The 14345-nt window shown below is 49.0% G+C and overlaps 1 protein-coding gene across 1 annotated transcript in view; it reads right to left on the reverse strand.

Moving 5' to 3' along the window:
* NWD1 (NACHT and WD repeat domain containing 1) overlaps window positions 1–14345 on the reverse strand; it is a 122942-nt gene that overhangs the window by 33121 nt on the left and 75476 nt on the right. The window contains exon 12 of the mRNA XM_029614195.1: window positions 9733–9932. Within this exon, the coding sequence (XP_029470055.1) occupies window positions 9733–9932 (200 nt within the window). The remainder of the gene's footprint in view (window positions 1–9732; window positions 9933–14345) is intronic.

Raw genomic sequence — 14345 nt, forward strand, 5'->3', positions numbered from 1 at the left:
CGTATTCTGGCTCTTGACTCCTGGACCGGCATTGGCGTATTCTGGCTCTTGACTCCTGGACCGGCATTGGCGTATTCTGGCTCTTGACTCCTGGACCGGCATTGGCATATCCTGGCTCTCGATCCCTGGACCGGCTGAGGGGTGTTCTGGCTATCGATCCCTGGACCGGCTGAGGTGTTCTCTGGTTCCGACTTCTGGACCGGCTGCAGTGCTCCTGCATATTCTCTGGTTTTAGACTGTGTTTATCTTGCTCCTACTCACGACCTGCTGGAGGCGCCAGCCATCTACACTACACGACCTGCTGGAGGCGCCAGCTATTTGAACTACACGACCTGCTGGAGGCGCCAGCCATCTACACTACACGACCTGCTGGAGGCGCCAGCTATCTGGACTACACGACCTGCTGGAGGCGCCAGCATCCAGATCCTCTTCTGTTTCCACATAAGATCTTTACGAGGCCTCGCCTTCCAGTGTCTGAACATCCGTTCTTCACTGGACCAAGGGTTCACACTCCGAAGCATAACAGTAAGCCAAGGCCATGGACCCGGCAGAGGCTTCAGCAATACGAGCGATTCCTGGTCTAGCACAGAGACTTGTGGAACAGCAGAACATGCTAGAATCCATGGCCGCATCCATTGAACGGCTTAGCGCCCGGTTAGATGCGGTGGTGGCAACGCACTCTAACCCACCTGCAGGCAGTTCTGTGGCCACACCTGCTCCGCCAAGTCCACAAAATCCTTCCCGACCAGTCGTCCCATTACCTGTTCCACCGCGGTATGCAGGAGATCCGCGTCTATGTCTAGGATTTCTGGACCAATGCAACATGCATTTTTGCCTACAGTCTGCGCTTTTTCCGGATGATATGACCAGAACTACTTATATACTGTCCTTGTTGGATGGCAAAGCACTCGCCTGGGGGTCGGCTTTATGGCAACACTCTGATCCCGTATTACAGGACTTGCCCCGTTTTCTGGAGTTGTTTAGATCAGCGTTTGAAGAACCTGGGAAAAAAGCAGCCGCGGGATCTACTCTTCTGCACCTCAGGCAGGGAGGTCGATCTCTCATGGATTACAATATTGAATTTCGGACTCTGGCTATGGAACTTCGGTGGGAAGAATCTACCCTCCGAACAATTTACCTGGAGGGACTGTCTAGCAAAATTAAGGATGAATTAGCCGCGCGGGAGCTTCCTACCTCCTTAAACTCCATGATCGAATTAGCCAGCAGGATTGACCGACGACTTCAAGAAAGAGCTCGGGAGAATCCAGGAGGTAGACGACGCCTGACTAATTTTCCGGCCTCATCATCCTCTCCTGTGAACAACCGCGAAGGGTCCACCACTGAGACAACCACCGAGGAACCTATGCAACTTGGCAGAGGTCCTTTGTCACCTGCTGAACGGCAGAGACGGCGCAGAGAGGGACTTTGTTTGTATTGTGCTGGTTCTGGCCATCGTATCGCTAGCTGTCCTATCCGTCCGGGAAACTTCAGAACCTAGGGTCCATGGGGGGAGTAACCCTAGGTTTGACATCTCCAGCTCCTCCACTCACGATACCGGTTACGCTCTTGATCAATGAACAAGAATTCACCACCTTGGCCCTTGTGGACTCCGGTGCCGGAGGGGAATTTATTCTGCAAGAAATAGTTGAACAATTACAGATTCCTACTCGACCCTGTCCCACACCATTAGTCGTTTCCTCCATCCATGGGGATCCATTACCTGGGACCATTACTCATCAGACTGAGCTTCTGGACTGTCATATTGCACCTAACCACTCTGAACGGATTACCTTCTATGTACTTCAAAAAGCCATTCACCCGGTGGTTCTTGGCATTCCGTGGCTTCAACGTCACAATCCTCAAATTGACTGGACACTATTAAGACTCACGAAGTGGGGACCCAATTGTTCGGGAGTATGTTTTAATCAAACTCCTCAATCTCGAAACTTGCTTTGCACCTCTGGCCTAGGGGGATTACCCCCCCAATATAAACAATTTGCAGATGTATTTTCCAAAGAGGCCGCGGACATCTTACCTCCACACCGGGAGTTCGATTGCACCATTAACCTGATTCCAGGTTCTACACCTCCGCGAGGAAGAACATATCCTTTATCCGCTTCAGAGACTGTGGCCATGTCCGAATACATACAAGACAATTTACAGAAAGGCTTCATTCGAAGATCTACCTCCCCGGCGGGAGCTGGATTTTTTTTTGTCAAAAAGAAGGATGGTACCCTACGACCTTGTATTGATTTTAGGGGACTCAACGATATAACTATCAAGGATCGATACCAGTTACCCCTTATTGCAGAATTATTTGATCGTTTACAAGGAGCCCGAATTTTTTCTAAACTTGACCTACGTGGAGCGTATAATCTAGTGCGGATTCATGAGGGGGACGAGTGGAAGACGGCTTTTAACACTAGAGACGGACACTACGAATATTTAGTCATGCCGTTCGGATTAACCAATGCTCCAGCCGTCTTCCAACATTTTATTAACGAAATCTTCAGGGATCTGCTTTATATTTGTGTGGTGGTTTACTTAGACGATATATTAATTTTTTCTAAGGATCTTCAAACACATCGCCAACATGTTTTGCAGATTTTGCAATGTCTACGAGACAATCATCTATGTGCTAAATTGGAGAAGTGTGTTTTTGAGACTGAATCATTACCTTTTCTGGGGTACATTATCTCCAAACAGGGGTTTCAGATGGACCCTGTTAAGTTAAAATCCATCCAGAACTGGCCTCAACCCACGGGTCTACGTGCACTTCAGAGATTCCTCGGATTCGCTAATTACTACCGCAGTTTTATCAAGGACTTTTCCAAGCTTGCCGCTCCCCTGACGGCACTTACTCGCAAAGGAGCCAATACTAAGTCATGGCCAGGAGAGGCCGTAGAAGCATTTCAAACTCTTAAGGAATCTTTTCTGCGACAACCTTGTCTGCATCACCCAGATCCTAGACGACCCTTTATAGTTGAAGTCGATGCTTCCACTATTGGAGTTGGCGCTGTATTAAGTCAAAGGAATGCTTCTGGTACGTCCCATCCTTGCTCTTTTTTTTCCAAGAAATTCTCTTCTGCAGAACGCAATTACTCGATTGGTGATCGGGAGCTGCTAGCCATTAAGCTCGCCTTGGAAGAATGGCGTCAGTGGTTGGAGGGGGCCCAACATACGATTACCATTTTTACAGATCATAAAAACTTAATCTACTTACAACAAGCCCAACGTTTGAACCCACGCCAGGCCCGCTGGGCACTTTTTTTTACTCGCTTTGATTTTGAGATTCGCTATCGACCTGCTAATAAAAACATTAAAGCCGACGCATTGTCCCGATCTTTCGTCAGCGAAGATATCATAGAGCCTATACAGACTATCATCGATCCTGCCCGCATTATCCTTTCTGCTACTTTTACGGTGCCCGTCGGCAAGACGGTAGTGCCTCGAAGACTCCGCAACAAAGTATTGCAATGGGGACACGACTCTAAGGTAGCTGGGCATTCTGGACAAAAACGTACATTTACTCTTTTACAAAGGCACTATTGGTGGCCAGGAATGCGCAAAGACGTCCGCGCTTACATAGAGTCGTGCCCTGTATGCGCTCAACATAAAGGTTCTACAGGGAGGACTTGGGGGTTGTTACAGCCACTTCCGGTGCCCACTTCTCCTTGGTCTCACATTTCAACGGATTTTATTGTTGAACTACCGCCTTCGGAAGGACATACTGTCATATGGGTGGTAGTGGACCGATTCTCTAAGATGGCACATTTTATACCATTGCCCTCCCTCCCCTCCGCTCCCCGTTTGGCTCAACTCTTTATGTCCCACATTTTTCGTCTCCATGGGATTCCGCAACACATTGCCTCTGACCGCGGTCCCCAGTTCACTGCTAAGTACTGGCGGAGTCTTTGCGCTCAGTTTCATATTGCTCTCGATTTCACCACGGCTTTTCACCCTCAGGCTAATGGGCAGGCGGAGAGGACCAACAGGTCCCTTAAGCAGTTTTTGCGTACTTACGTGAACTCCCGACAAGATGATTGGGCAGCCTTATTGCCCTGGGCGGAGTTTTCCCACAACTTTCATTCCTGCACCTCTACGGGAGCATCACCGTTCCTGATCGTTTATGGTCGGCAACCCGCCCCGCCTATCCCACTTCCGGTTCCGGTTGCCTCCCCGGCGGCTCAGCTTACGGCTCTCCAACTTAAGCAGCTTTGGACACAGACCCAACGGATGCTTCAAAAGGCGGCGGGTACGGCTAAGAGATTCACGGATCGCCATCGCCGACCTGCTCCACAATTTTTGCCGGGTGACAGGGTGTGGTTGAGCACCAAATACATTCGTTTAAAGGTTCCCTCTATGAGATTGGCTCCGCGATACATTGGTCCGTTCCCTGTGATGTGCCGCTTGGGTCCTGTGACGTATCAATTACGTTTACCTTCTACTCTTCGGATTCACAACTCCTTTCATGTATCTCTCTTAAAACCGGTTCTCCTTACCTGGTCGTCCCGTAAGATGCCTGTTTCTCCTGTGGTTGCGACTGAAGAGGATTCTATCTATCAAGTACGCGACGTATTGGATGTCCGCCACCGAGGTCGTACATGGGAGTATCTTCTTGCCTGGGAAGGTTTTGGACCTGAGGAGAATTCTTGGGAGCCAGCCGCGAACATCTTCGACAAGTCTCTTCTCAAGGACTTTCATAATAGCCATCCGGATAAACCCAGGCCTTCTAGGGGGCGGCCTAAGGGAGGGGGTACTGTTATACTTCCCGACGGCAGCAAGCCGCCGCCGGGGCTGTCCACTCACCGGGGCGGTGGTCTGCGCCGCTCCCGGTAACCACCGTCATTGCCGTGGTCCCGCGGCGTTCCTGTCTCCTGCCCAACATGGCCGCGGCGTCTGCAGTCCTCCTAACGCGCGCCCGACTCCGCCCCCTGCTGGTTCCTCTAGGGCCGCGCGCGCGCGGCTGAAGATTTATTTAAAGGAGCCACTACAGGAAATTGAGTGGCTCCTTCCTGTCAGCTCCTGCCGGTTTAGAGTATTTAAGGCAAGGTCTGCATCTCAGACCTTGCCTTGGCTTCTTGGCTCCCAGTGGTTCCTGTACTTGTTCCTGCTCTGCTGTGGTTGATTCCTGGACCGGCATTGGCGTATTCTGGCTCTTGACTCCTGGACCGGCATTGGCGTATTCTGGCTCTTGACTCCTGGACCGGCATTGGCGTATTCTGGCTCTTGACTCCTGGACCGGCATTGGCGTATTCTGGCTCTTGACTCCTGGACCGGCATTGGCATATCCTGGCTCTCGATCCCTGGACCGGCTGAGGGGTGTTCTGGCTATCGATCCCTGGACCGGCTGAGGTGTTCTCTGGTTCCGACTTCTGGACCGGCTGCAGTGCTCCTGCATATTCTCTGGTTTTAGACTGTGTTTATCTTGCTCCTACTCACGACCTGCTGGAGGCGCCAGCCATCTACACTACACGACCTGCTGGAGGCGCCAGCTATTTGAACTACACGACCTGCTGGAGGCGCCAGCCATCTACACTACACGACCTGCTGGAGGCGCCAGCTATCTGGACTACACGACCTGCTGGAGGCGCCAGCATCCAGATCCTCTTCTGTTTCCACATAAGATCTTTACGAGGCCTCGCCTTCCAGTGTCTGAACATCCGTTCTTCACTGGACCAAGGGTTCACACTCCGAAGCATAACATCCTGTTCCAGTTGTGCCAGACAGAAACCTCTGCCCGGACGTCCTTGGGGCCTGCTTCAAACCTTGCCAGCACTGGATGAGCCCTGGACCCATATTGCAACAGATTTTGTGGTGGACCTGCCACTTTCCGGAGGTAACAATACCATTTGGGTTACAGTGGATCGATTTTCGAAGATGGCTCACTTCGAGGTTCTCCCTGGTTTGCCATCAGCCATGGAACTTGCTAAGTTATTCATCAGTCACATCTTTTGCCTACATGGCATGCCTAAACATATTGTTTCTGACAGAGGAGCTCAATTTACAGCAAAGTTCTGGAAAGCCTTGTGTAAGAAATTCAACATCACACTTGACCTCACCTCTGCATATCATCCTCAGTCAAATGGCCAAACTGAGAGAATGAATAGAACTCTCAAACAGTTCCTTCACGCCTATGTCAGTTCACGACAGAATGACTGGGCTGAACTGTTGCCCTGGGCTGAATTTGCCATCAATTTGCATCCAGCGTCATCTACTGGATCTACTCCTTTTGAAGTGGTCTACGGACGACAACCTTTACCATCTCTATCACGTCCACTTTCTGTGTCATCCCCGGCAGCTCAATCTTCTGCCAAAAATATACAGCAGCTCTGGAGAAAGACTAAAGAGATGCTCCAAAAAGCAGGACAAAGAGCAAAGAAAGGCTATGATGCTCACCGAAGCAAGGCTCCTGAATTCCAGCCTGGAGATAAAGTTTGGCTTTCTACTAAACATCTGAGACTTAAGCTTCCATCTGATTGATTTGCTCCACGCTTTGTCAGTCCCTTTCCTACTCTCCGATGGTTGGGCTCACTCACCTATAGTCTGAAACTTTCTCCAGCTATGAGGATTCACAATGCATTCCAAGTTTCGCTGCTGAAACTGCTTGTCCTTAGCGAGTTTTCCACCAAGACACCTGAACCTACCCCTGTTGATGCAGAAGAAGACATCGAATATAAAGTGGATGCCATCCTTGATGTAAGAAGGGAACTGTTGCGTCCATTGGTCGCAGACGGCTGCGACCGCTCTGCCTCACCTCTCTTTTACCCTTTTCTTGCTCCATTGGAAGAATGGCTGCCTCTGCTGCTGTTTGCTGAATCTCTCAGTGTCTCCGAGCCAGCATGGATGTCCCTGTCCGCCATGCTTCTTCCTGAGGCCTCCTAGGGCGCGCGCATGCACGCTGCCTACGTTTTTGAATACGTCATGGCGGGAACCTCGGGGGCGGCCCCACCGCATAATGTCAGTACCTCTGGGTATTTAAACCTCCACTCTGCTCCAATTGAAAAAGTTAGCAAGGACTTCGGTTTTGCTACTCTGACCACTTCTAAGCTGCTCACTTGGATTCCTCACTGCCCTCAGGAGTATCTCGCTACTATGGAAGCTCTGGGTACCCGCTCCTCGGGGGCCTCTCTCTTCTTCTAGCCTTCTGGGGTTAATCTGCCTAACCTTAAGGACACCTGCTTCTCGGGGATCCTGTCTGCTTTCTTTCAGGAACCCTCGGTGCTCCTAAGTATTCGCTCCTCGAGGGCCTATTCTGCTCAAGGTATCCTGCACCTCGGACCTCGGGTCCCTCTCTTCATTCAACTACCGAAGGAAGTTATCAGCACTGCTACTCTGTGAGTATCACTACGCTCCAGCTCTCCTCATTCCACCCTTCAGGTTCACGGCCTACCTGACCTTTGCTACATCTGGGTGAGACCATCATGTACAGAGACTGCCTGAGCACTGTGATATCTCTGGACTACAGCACTGTCCATTCCTTGGGCAAGATTCTACTCATCAACTGCAGTATAATAAAGCTTTCTCTCCTCAGTGTCTGCTTACTAGAGTCTAGCCAATCGTTGTGGTTCCCCACAGAGCCCATCCCCGTGGGAGGAGTCATTGCCAATTCGAGCAAGAGTCCACAATATGCCACAAACCCATCAAGTTCTTTGAGAATTGGGGTGATGTGATCCGATCTTTTGCTGCTGGTGAGAGATCTTGCTGCTGCGTTTTGTAGGAGTTGAAATGGTTTGAGGGTGGAAGCTGGTAGGCCTAGGAGTATGGTGTTGCAGTAGTCTAGTTTGGAGAACAGTAGAGCTTGTAGTGTTGTTCTGTAGTCTTGTGGGTGTAGGAGGGGTTTGATTTTTATTAGGACTTGGAGTTTGAAGAAACCTTCTTTTATTGTGGTGTTTATGTGCTTCTTGAGGTTTATTTGAAATAGTAAATGGCCTATTATAACTACCAGCGCAACAGAATCATACCTGACTTCTAAACTAAGAGCATATAAAATTGCCTCCTACTTTGAGAAGGAAATCAAGGACCTCTGTTGACACCATCAAAACAACTCTCATTCAAAGACAAGATAAGCTCAACACCACCAAAAACACAGGATATTTGGGACTCATTTACCCCACTCACTGAAGGCGATCTTGGAAAGACTCTAGCCACCCTACAACCAGCAACTTGCACCCTTGATCCATTCCCATCCAAGTGAGTAAAGCTAGCAAGTAAAGGATTAAAACCTGGGCATCCAAAATTGTAAACATCTCTGTCTCTGAGGGCATACTTCCTACGGAGCTAAAAAAAAAAAAAAAAGCTGTTGTATGGCCACTAATGAAAAAAGACAAATCTAGATCCAGACAAATGTGAAAACTACTGCCCATTATCAGAAAAGGCCATGGAACAGAGATATTCCTCATCGCCCTGTTGAATGAGCTCCTGAAATATCACGATAGAAGCCAGGCAGCAGTTCTAGTGTTATTGGATTTCTCAGTATCCTTTGATAACATAAATCACAATATCATGCTATCACGACTAGCAGAGACTGGCCTAAGCAGCAAGTTCCTAACCTGCTTCAACTTATTTCTGTTGAACTGGCAACAATCGGTATATTTCGCTAACACCACATTGGTACCCTGTATCTTGAATTGTAGGATCCTTCAAGGCTTCATCCTTTCACCAATACTCTTCAGCATATACCTCAAACCTGAAGCAGATGCAAATATGAGATGAGGTGACTTGCCCAAAGTCACAGTGAATGTCAATGGGAGAACATAAGAACATAAGAAATTGCCATGCTGGTTCAGACCAAGGGTCCATCAATCCCAGCATCCTCTTTCCAAAAGAGGCCAAACCAGGCCACAAGAACCTGGCAATTACCCAAACACTAAGAAGATCCCATGCTACTGATGCAATTAATAGCAGTGGCTATTCCCTAAGTAAACTTGATTAATAGCCGTTAATGGACTTCTCCTCCAAGAACTTATTCAAACCTTTTTTGAACCCAGCTACAATAAATGCACTAACCACATCCTCTGGCAACAAATTCCAGAGCTTTATTGTGCGTTGAGTGAAAAAGAATTTTCTCTGATTAGTCTTAAATGTGCTACTTGCTAACTTCATGGAATGCCCCCTAGTCCTTCTATTATCCGAAAGTGTAAATAACCGATTCACATCTACTCATTCAAGACCTCACATGATCTTAAAGACCTCTATCATATTCCCCCCTCAGCCGTCTCTTCTCCAAGCTGAACAGCCCTAACCTCTTCAGAAGAAGGATTTGAACTGTCAACTCCTGTTTGGTAGCCAATTAGGCTGCCCCCATCCCCAGTGAATGTACTCTGAGGCAGTGAGGGATGGTATTTGTTTTATGCCTTACTCTTTCTTTCCTATTATATTATCTAAAGATGGACAAAGATTTCTCCTGTCACCTTTCCAGGAAAAGGTTTGCCACAAAATTTACCACTAACACATCAAAACCAATAAAAAGTTTCTACACAAAAGCAAACAGCAATTAGCATAAAGTGTTGTAGGAGAAATAGGGGGGAAGATGGTGTTATGCAGCTCCTTATGAAAAAAGAATCCAAAATTGCTGTATCATTTATAATTTGCTTTTATGAGTTTGGACTGAAAAAATTGGTATTTTCAGTGAATAATTTACATGGAGGAAACACTCCGGTTTTTCTCCTTAAGTGTAAAATTTTTGCTCTGCAGCTCTCATTATTACAGTGTCGTAACAAACTCTCCTACCTGTGAGCCCGATGCAGAATAGACAACGCTGTTCTTCTCATCCACATGGAGCAGGCAACAATGGCAGTGCCCCGCGTGATCTTCCTGGACAGCGTACTGCTCCTTCCCTGTGACCAGATTCCAGAGGCGCAGCGTGTGATCCAGAGCGGAGGACGCAGCCCGCGTCCCTTTCCCGAATACTTTCACACATCGCACTTCCCCTGCATCACAACCAAAGAGGGACACCTCAAATACCCGATCATGCATTAGGGGCAGTGATATCCTGGGGGTCGGAGAAGGCTCTCAAAGTTCCCTTGTCAAATGATTTTGTGGTATTGCTCTTTTGTGACAGAATGAAAACATGGGAAGCGCCGAACAAGCTTTGCTCACAAACATACAGCCCCACCACAAAACATACACAGCACAGGCAGCAGAGCCAGCTTTCCACCCTCACACAGAACAATACGCCACACTCACACCATAGGCAGCAGCAATGTAAGCCAGTGCTTCCCAGCCCTCTCCTGGAGACATACTGAACCAGTCCACATGAGATAGATTTGCATATATTGGAGGTCCACGGTATGCAAATCTATCTTTTGCCTATTCGTTGCAGCAAACCTGAAAACCCAACTGGCTAGGTGTGTTTCCAGGAGAGGGTTGGGAAACTCTGGTGTAACCTTTTCTCTCATGATGTACTGCCCCATCACAGAACATGTATAACACAGGTAGCAGCATTGTAAACTTCCCTCACATATACACACACACCCTGCCTATGTGCCTCAGCCCTGCTGCAGATACATAGAAACATAGAAAATGACGGCAGAAGAAGACCAATTGGTCCATCCAGTCTGCCCAGCAAGCTTCACAATTCTTTCTCATACTTATCTGTTTCTCTTGGCTCTTATTAACCTTAGGTTCTATTTCCCTTTCACCCCCACCATTAATGTAGAGAGCAGTGATGGAGCTGCTTCCAAGTGAAATATTAAGTTTGATTAGTTGGTTAAGCGGCAGCATAGCTCTCTGCCGTTGAAGCAGAGATATGCGTGAAGTATTAGATTAGATTAGTATTAGTATTATTATTAGTATTAGTATTAGTATTAGTATTAGATAGACTACCTCTAGGGGTGAGAGCGCAATTCAGTTTACTTGTTGGTATAATCTTTGGACTCTCTTATGTCCAACAAATAGCAAGACTTCCAGAGACCACAGCAGGAGCATTCACAGCCTCTGAACCTGAATTCTTTCCGCACACCTCCTTGCCGATTTGTGAAAAGGCCACTATATGAGAGAGCATGCCAAACTGTGCTGGTGATTCTCAGTGGCAAGGATACCTGTCTCCTGAAAAACAGACTCTGACCAAGTCACAGAAGCTGTGACACAGCTTCCTGATGGTAACGACTTCTGGTTACTGCCCACCAGACCTGGACTGAACCCGTGACCTAGAGTCACTCGCCTCTGGAATCGTGTGCCGGTTCTCATGCGTGCTCCAGTCCCCCATCATCTCTTTGAAGTTTTATGTTTTATATTCGTTTTTACTTTTTCTTAATGAATAAACATCAATAAGGAAAATCACTGAATTTCAATACAATCTTCATATTGAAATAGGTAAAAACAAATTACTTTTGGGTAAGATTCTAAAGAATCTTATTCAATAAAGACATTTCTGATAGGCGTGGAACAGGAAAAGGTCCTTTTGAATAAGACCCTAAGTTCTAAGGTAGTTAACATTTTATACAATAATAAGGTTAAATGAAGTACTTAAGCGGCTGTTTGGTGAGACGGCGACCACCTGGCCTGGAGACACGAGATTACAACTTGGCAGCGCTGTTAGAGGAGTCTACAAGCTGCTTTCCACCGCGGACCCAGAGCTCCACCCCTGCCGCCCCTACGTCATCCGAAGGGGACGAGGGCCCATAAAATCGGACTCAGTGCGGCGCTCCGTCGACGCCGGCGCTTCGCCAAGCCGCGCGCGCACAAGGGGCGCGCCGGCTTGGTCCGGCTTAGTCCGGAGAAAGCCGGAGGAGTGGAGGGGAAGGAAGCCAAGTCAACCTACACAGTCCGTCACGAGGAGATTTAACAGCTGCACGCAGTAAGAAGGTAAGCTAGAGTTAAAAATTTGACTGTGAAGTATGCCTCCGAAAAGAAAGGGGAGAGTCCGGGTCAGTGGCGTAGCCAGAATTGATTTTTTGGGTGGGCACAAGGTTAACATGGGTGGACTGTAGGCATGCAGGTCTACTAGTTGTTTTTTTACTGATAAATAATGCCAAATTATGCAGCATAGCATTCACATCTACACCTAAGTATGAGGTTTACTTAATGATACAAACATAATTCACGGTGATTTGTGGTACTTTAGCCTTCTTATTATTACGATTTTATACACGGCTCCTTCCTGTCCATAAATTTTGAGAGAGCGGTTGTGTTGCTTATATTTAAATTGCTAACATCTCAAAATATAGATATATATTTTTACCTTTGTTGTCTGATCTTTGTATTTTTCTAATCAGTTGGTCCTGGTCTCTTTTTCCCATTTTTTCCCTTATAGCTCATTTCCTAATTCCTTTTCAGTGTCTTTCTTCTATTACTGTCTTCTTCCCTTCCACACACACACACACACACACACACACATACACGCTTTCTCTCACAGACTCCCTCTCACACACTCAAGCTGTCACTCTCATATGCTCTCCCCCCCCCCACCCCCCCACAAGCTCACATTCAAGTTCTCACTTTCTCACCCCTCCCCAGGCTTATATTCTTATGCACACACAGACGCACATCCAGGCACCCATTCTCACCCACACACATAAACCCAGACTCCCATTCTCACCCACAAACCCATGCTCCCAGTCTCACCCACATATATTCAAGCTCCCATTCTCATCCATACATATACACATTTAAGGTACTATTCTCACCCACACATACACACATTCAAGCACCCATTCTTATCCACATATTCAAGCTTCCATTCTCACCCACCCACACAAACCCAGGCTCTCATTCTCACCCATATATACACACATTCAAGCTCCCATTCTCACCCACCCACAAACCAGGCTCCCATTCTCAACCACACATACACACATTCGAGCTCCCATTCACCCACATATTCAAGCTTCCATTCTCACCCACATACACACCCAGGCTCCAGTTTTCACCCACACACACTCCCATTCTCATCCACACATACACATTCAAGCACGTGCACAGCTTCCGCTTTCTCCCCCAGAGCAGGAAGATCAGCTGCCTCTCCTGCTGCCACCGGACTCCTGCTATCTTCGGGCGTCGGGCCGTACTGCCCGCTGACTTCCTGTCGGGGGGGGGAGCGGAAGCGCAGCGCACACGTCCGCTTCCTCCCCCCCAAGCAGGAAGATCGGCGACCATACGGACCGACGCCTGAAGAAGATAGCAGGAGGCCAGTGGCAGCAGGAGAGGCAGCTGATCTTCCTGCTTTGGGGGAGAAAGCGGAAGCTGTGTGCAGCGCTTCCGCTCCCCCCAAACAGGAAGTTCGGCGGGCTGTTTGACCCGAAGATAGCAGGAGAACGGGTGGCAGCAGGAGAGGCAGCTGATCTTCCTGCATTGGGGGGAGGAAGCGGAAGCTGCGCGCGGTGCTTCCGCTCCCCCCCCCCCCCCGAACAGGAAGACCGGTTGGCCATACGGCCGCAGCAGGCGCTTCCCCACGTGTGCCGTGATGGTGCGCGAGGCGTGGGTTCTCTTGTTCGCTGTCGCGGGGATGGGATCCCCGCGACAGCCTTGCAGTTCCGGTGCCAGTTGGGTGGGCCTGGGTCTAAGTTGGGTGGGCACCTGCCCACCCAGGCCCACCCGTGGCTACGCCACTGGTCCGGGTCCACCCTCCCGTTACTCCTCCTAATACCACTCAGCGATTAATAACTGCTTACACTCCTGCGATAGCGTCTACATCAGAGGAGATTTTCCCCGCTACGGCTTTAGAGATAGGAGCTCTCTCGCCGTCTGGGGATGTGACTCTATCTCCTCCTGATCCCAGGCGCCTGATAATGACTTCCCTTACTGACTCTCCTGAGCTTGCCGGCTCGCAAAAAGCCGAAGGGGCTTCAGCTGAACCGACTAAGGTGGAGCATGGGAAAGAATCACCTAGCTTACTTGAATCTCCGGGAAGCACCGTGAGAGGTGTAGAGGTTGGGAACACGGTGGTTAATATTACTGTTACGGCTATGCCTGCTATGTAGCCGCCTCACCACCAGAGGTCCTCCACGAGCATGTCCTTCTGGCTGGCCCACTCCTTCCTTCCTGTCTACTCTATACACCAGTCTTGTCTTTATAACCCTGTCTAGCAGTACCATCGGCGCTTCAGCATCGAGCTCGCCTGGGCTCCCTGCTCGGCCTACGAGCCTTCTGTCCGGTTGTGTGTCGCCTTGCTTGTGGTGTTTGGCCTTCGGGCCTTCTGTCCTGTTCTGTATTGCCTTGCTTGCGGTGTTTGGCCTTCGGGCCTTCTGTCCTGTTCTGTATTGCCTTGCTTACTGTGTTTGGCCTACGGGCCTTCTGACCTGACTCGCCTTGCTCTGTGTGTGTGTGTGGCCTACGGGCTCCCTGCCTTCTGTGTGTGTGTGTGGCCTATGGGCCCTCTGCCTTCTGTGTGTGTGTGTGGCCTA

The sequence above is a fragment of the Rhinatrema bivittatum genome, chromosome 8 (assembly GCF_901001135.1).
Source record: "Rhinatrema bivittatum chromosome 8, aRhiBiv1.1, whole genome shotgun sequence".
In the NCBI taxonomy this organism is placed as follows: Eukaryota; Metazoa; Chordata; class Amphibia; order Gymnophiona; family Rhinatrematidae; genus Rhinatrema; species Rhinatrema bivittatum.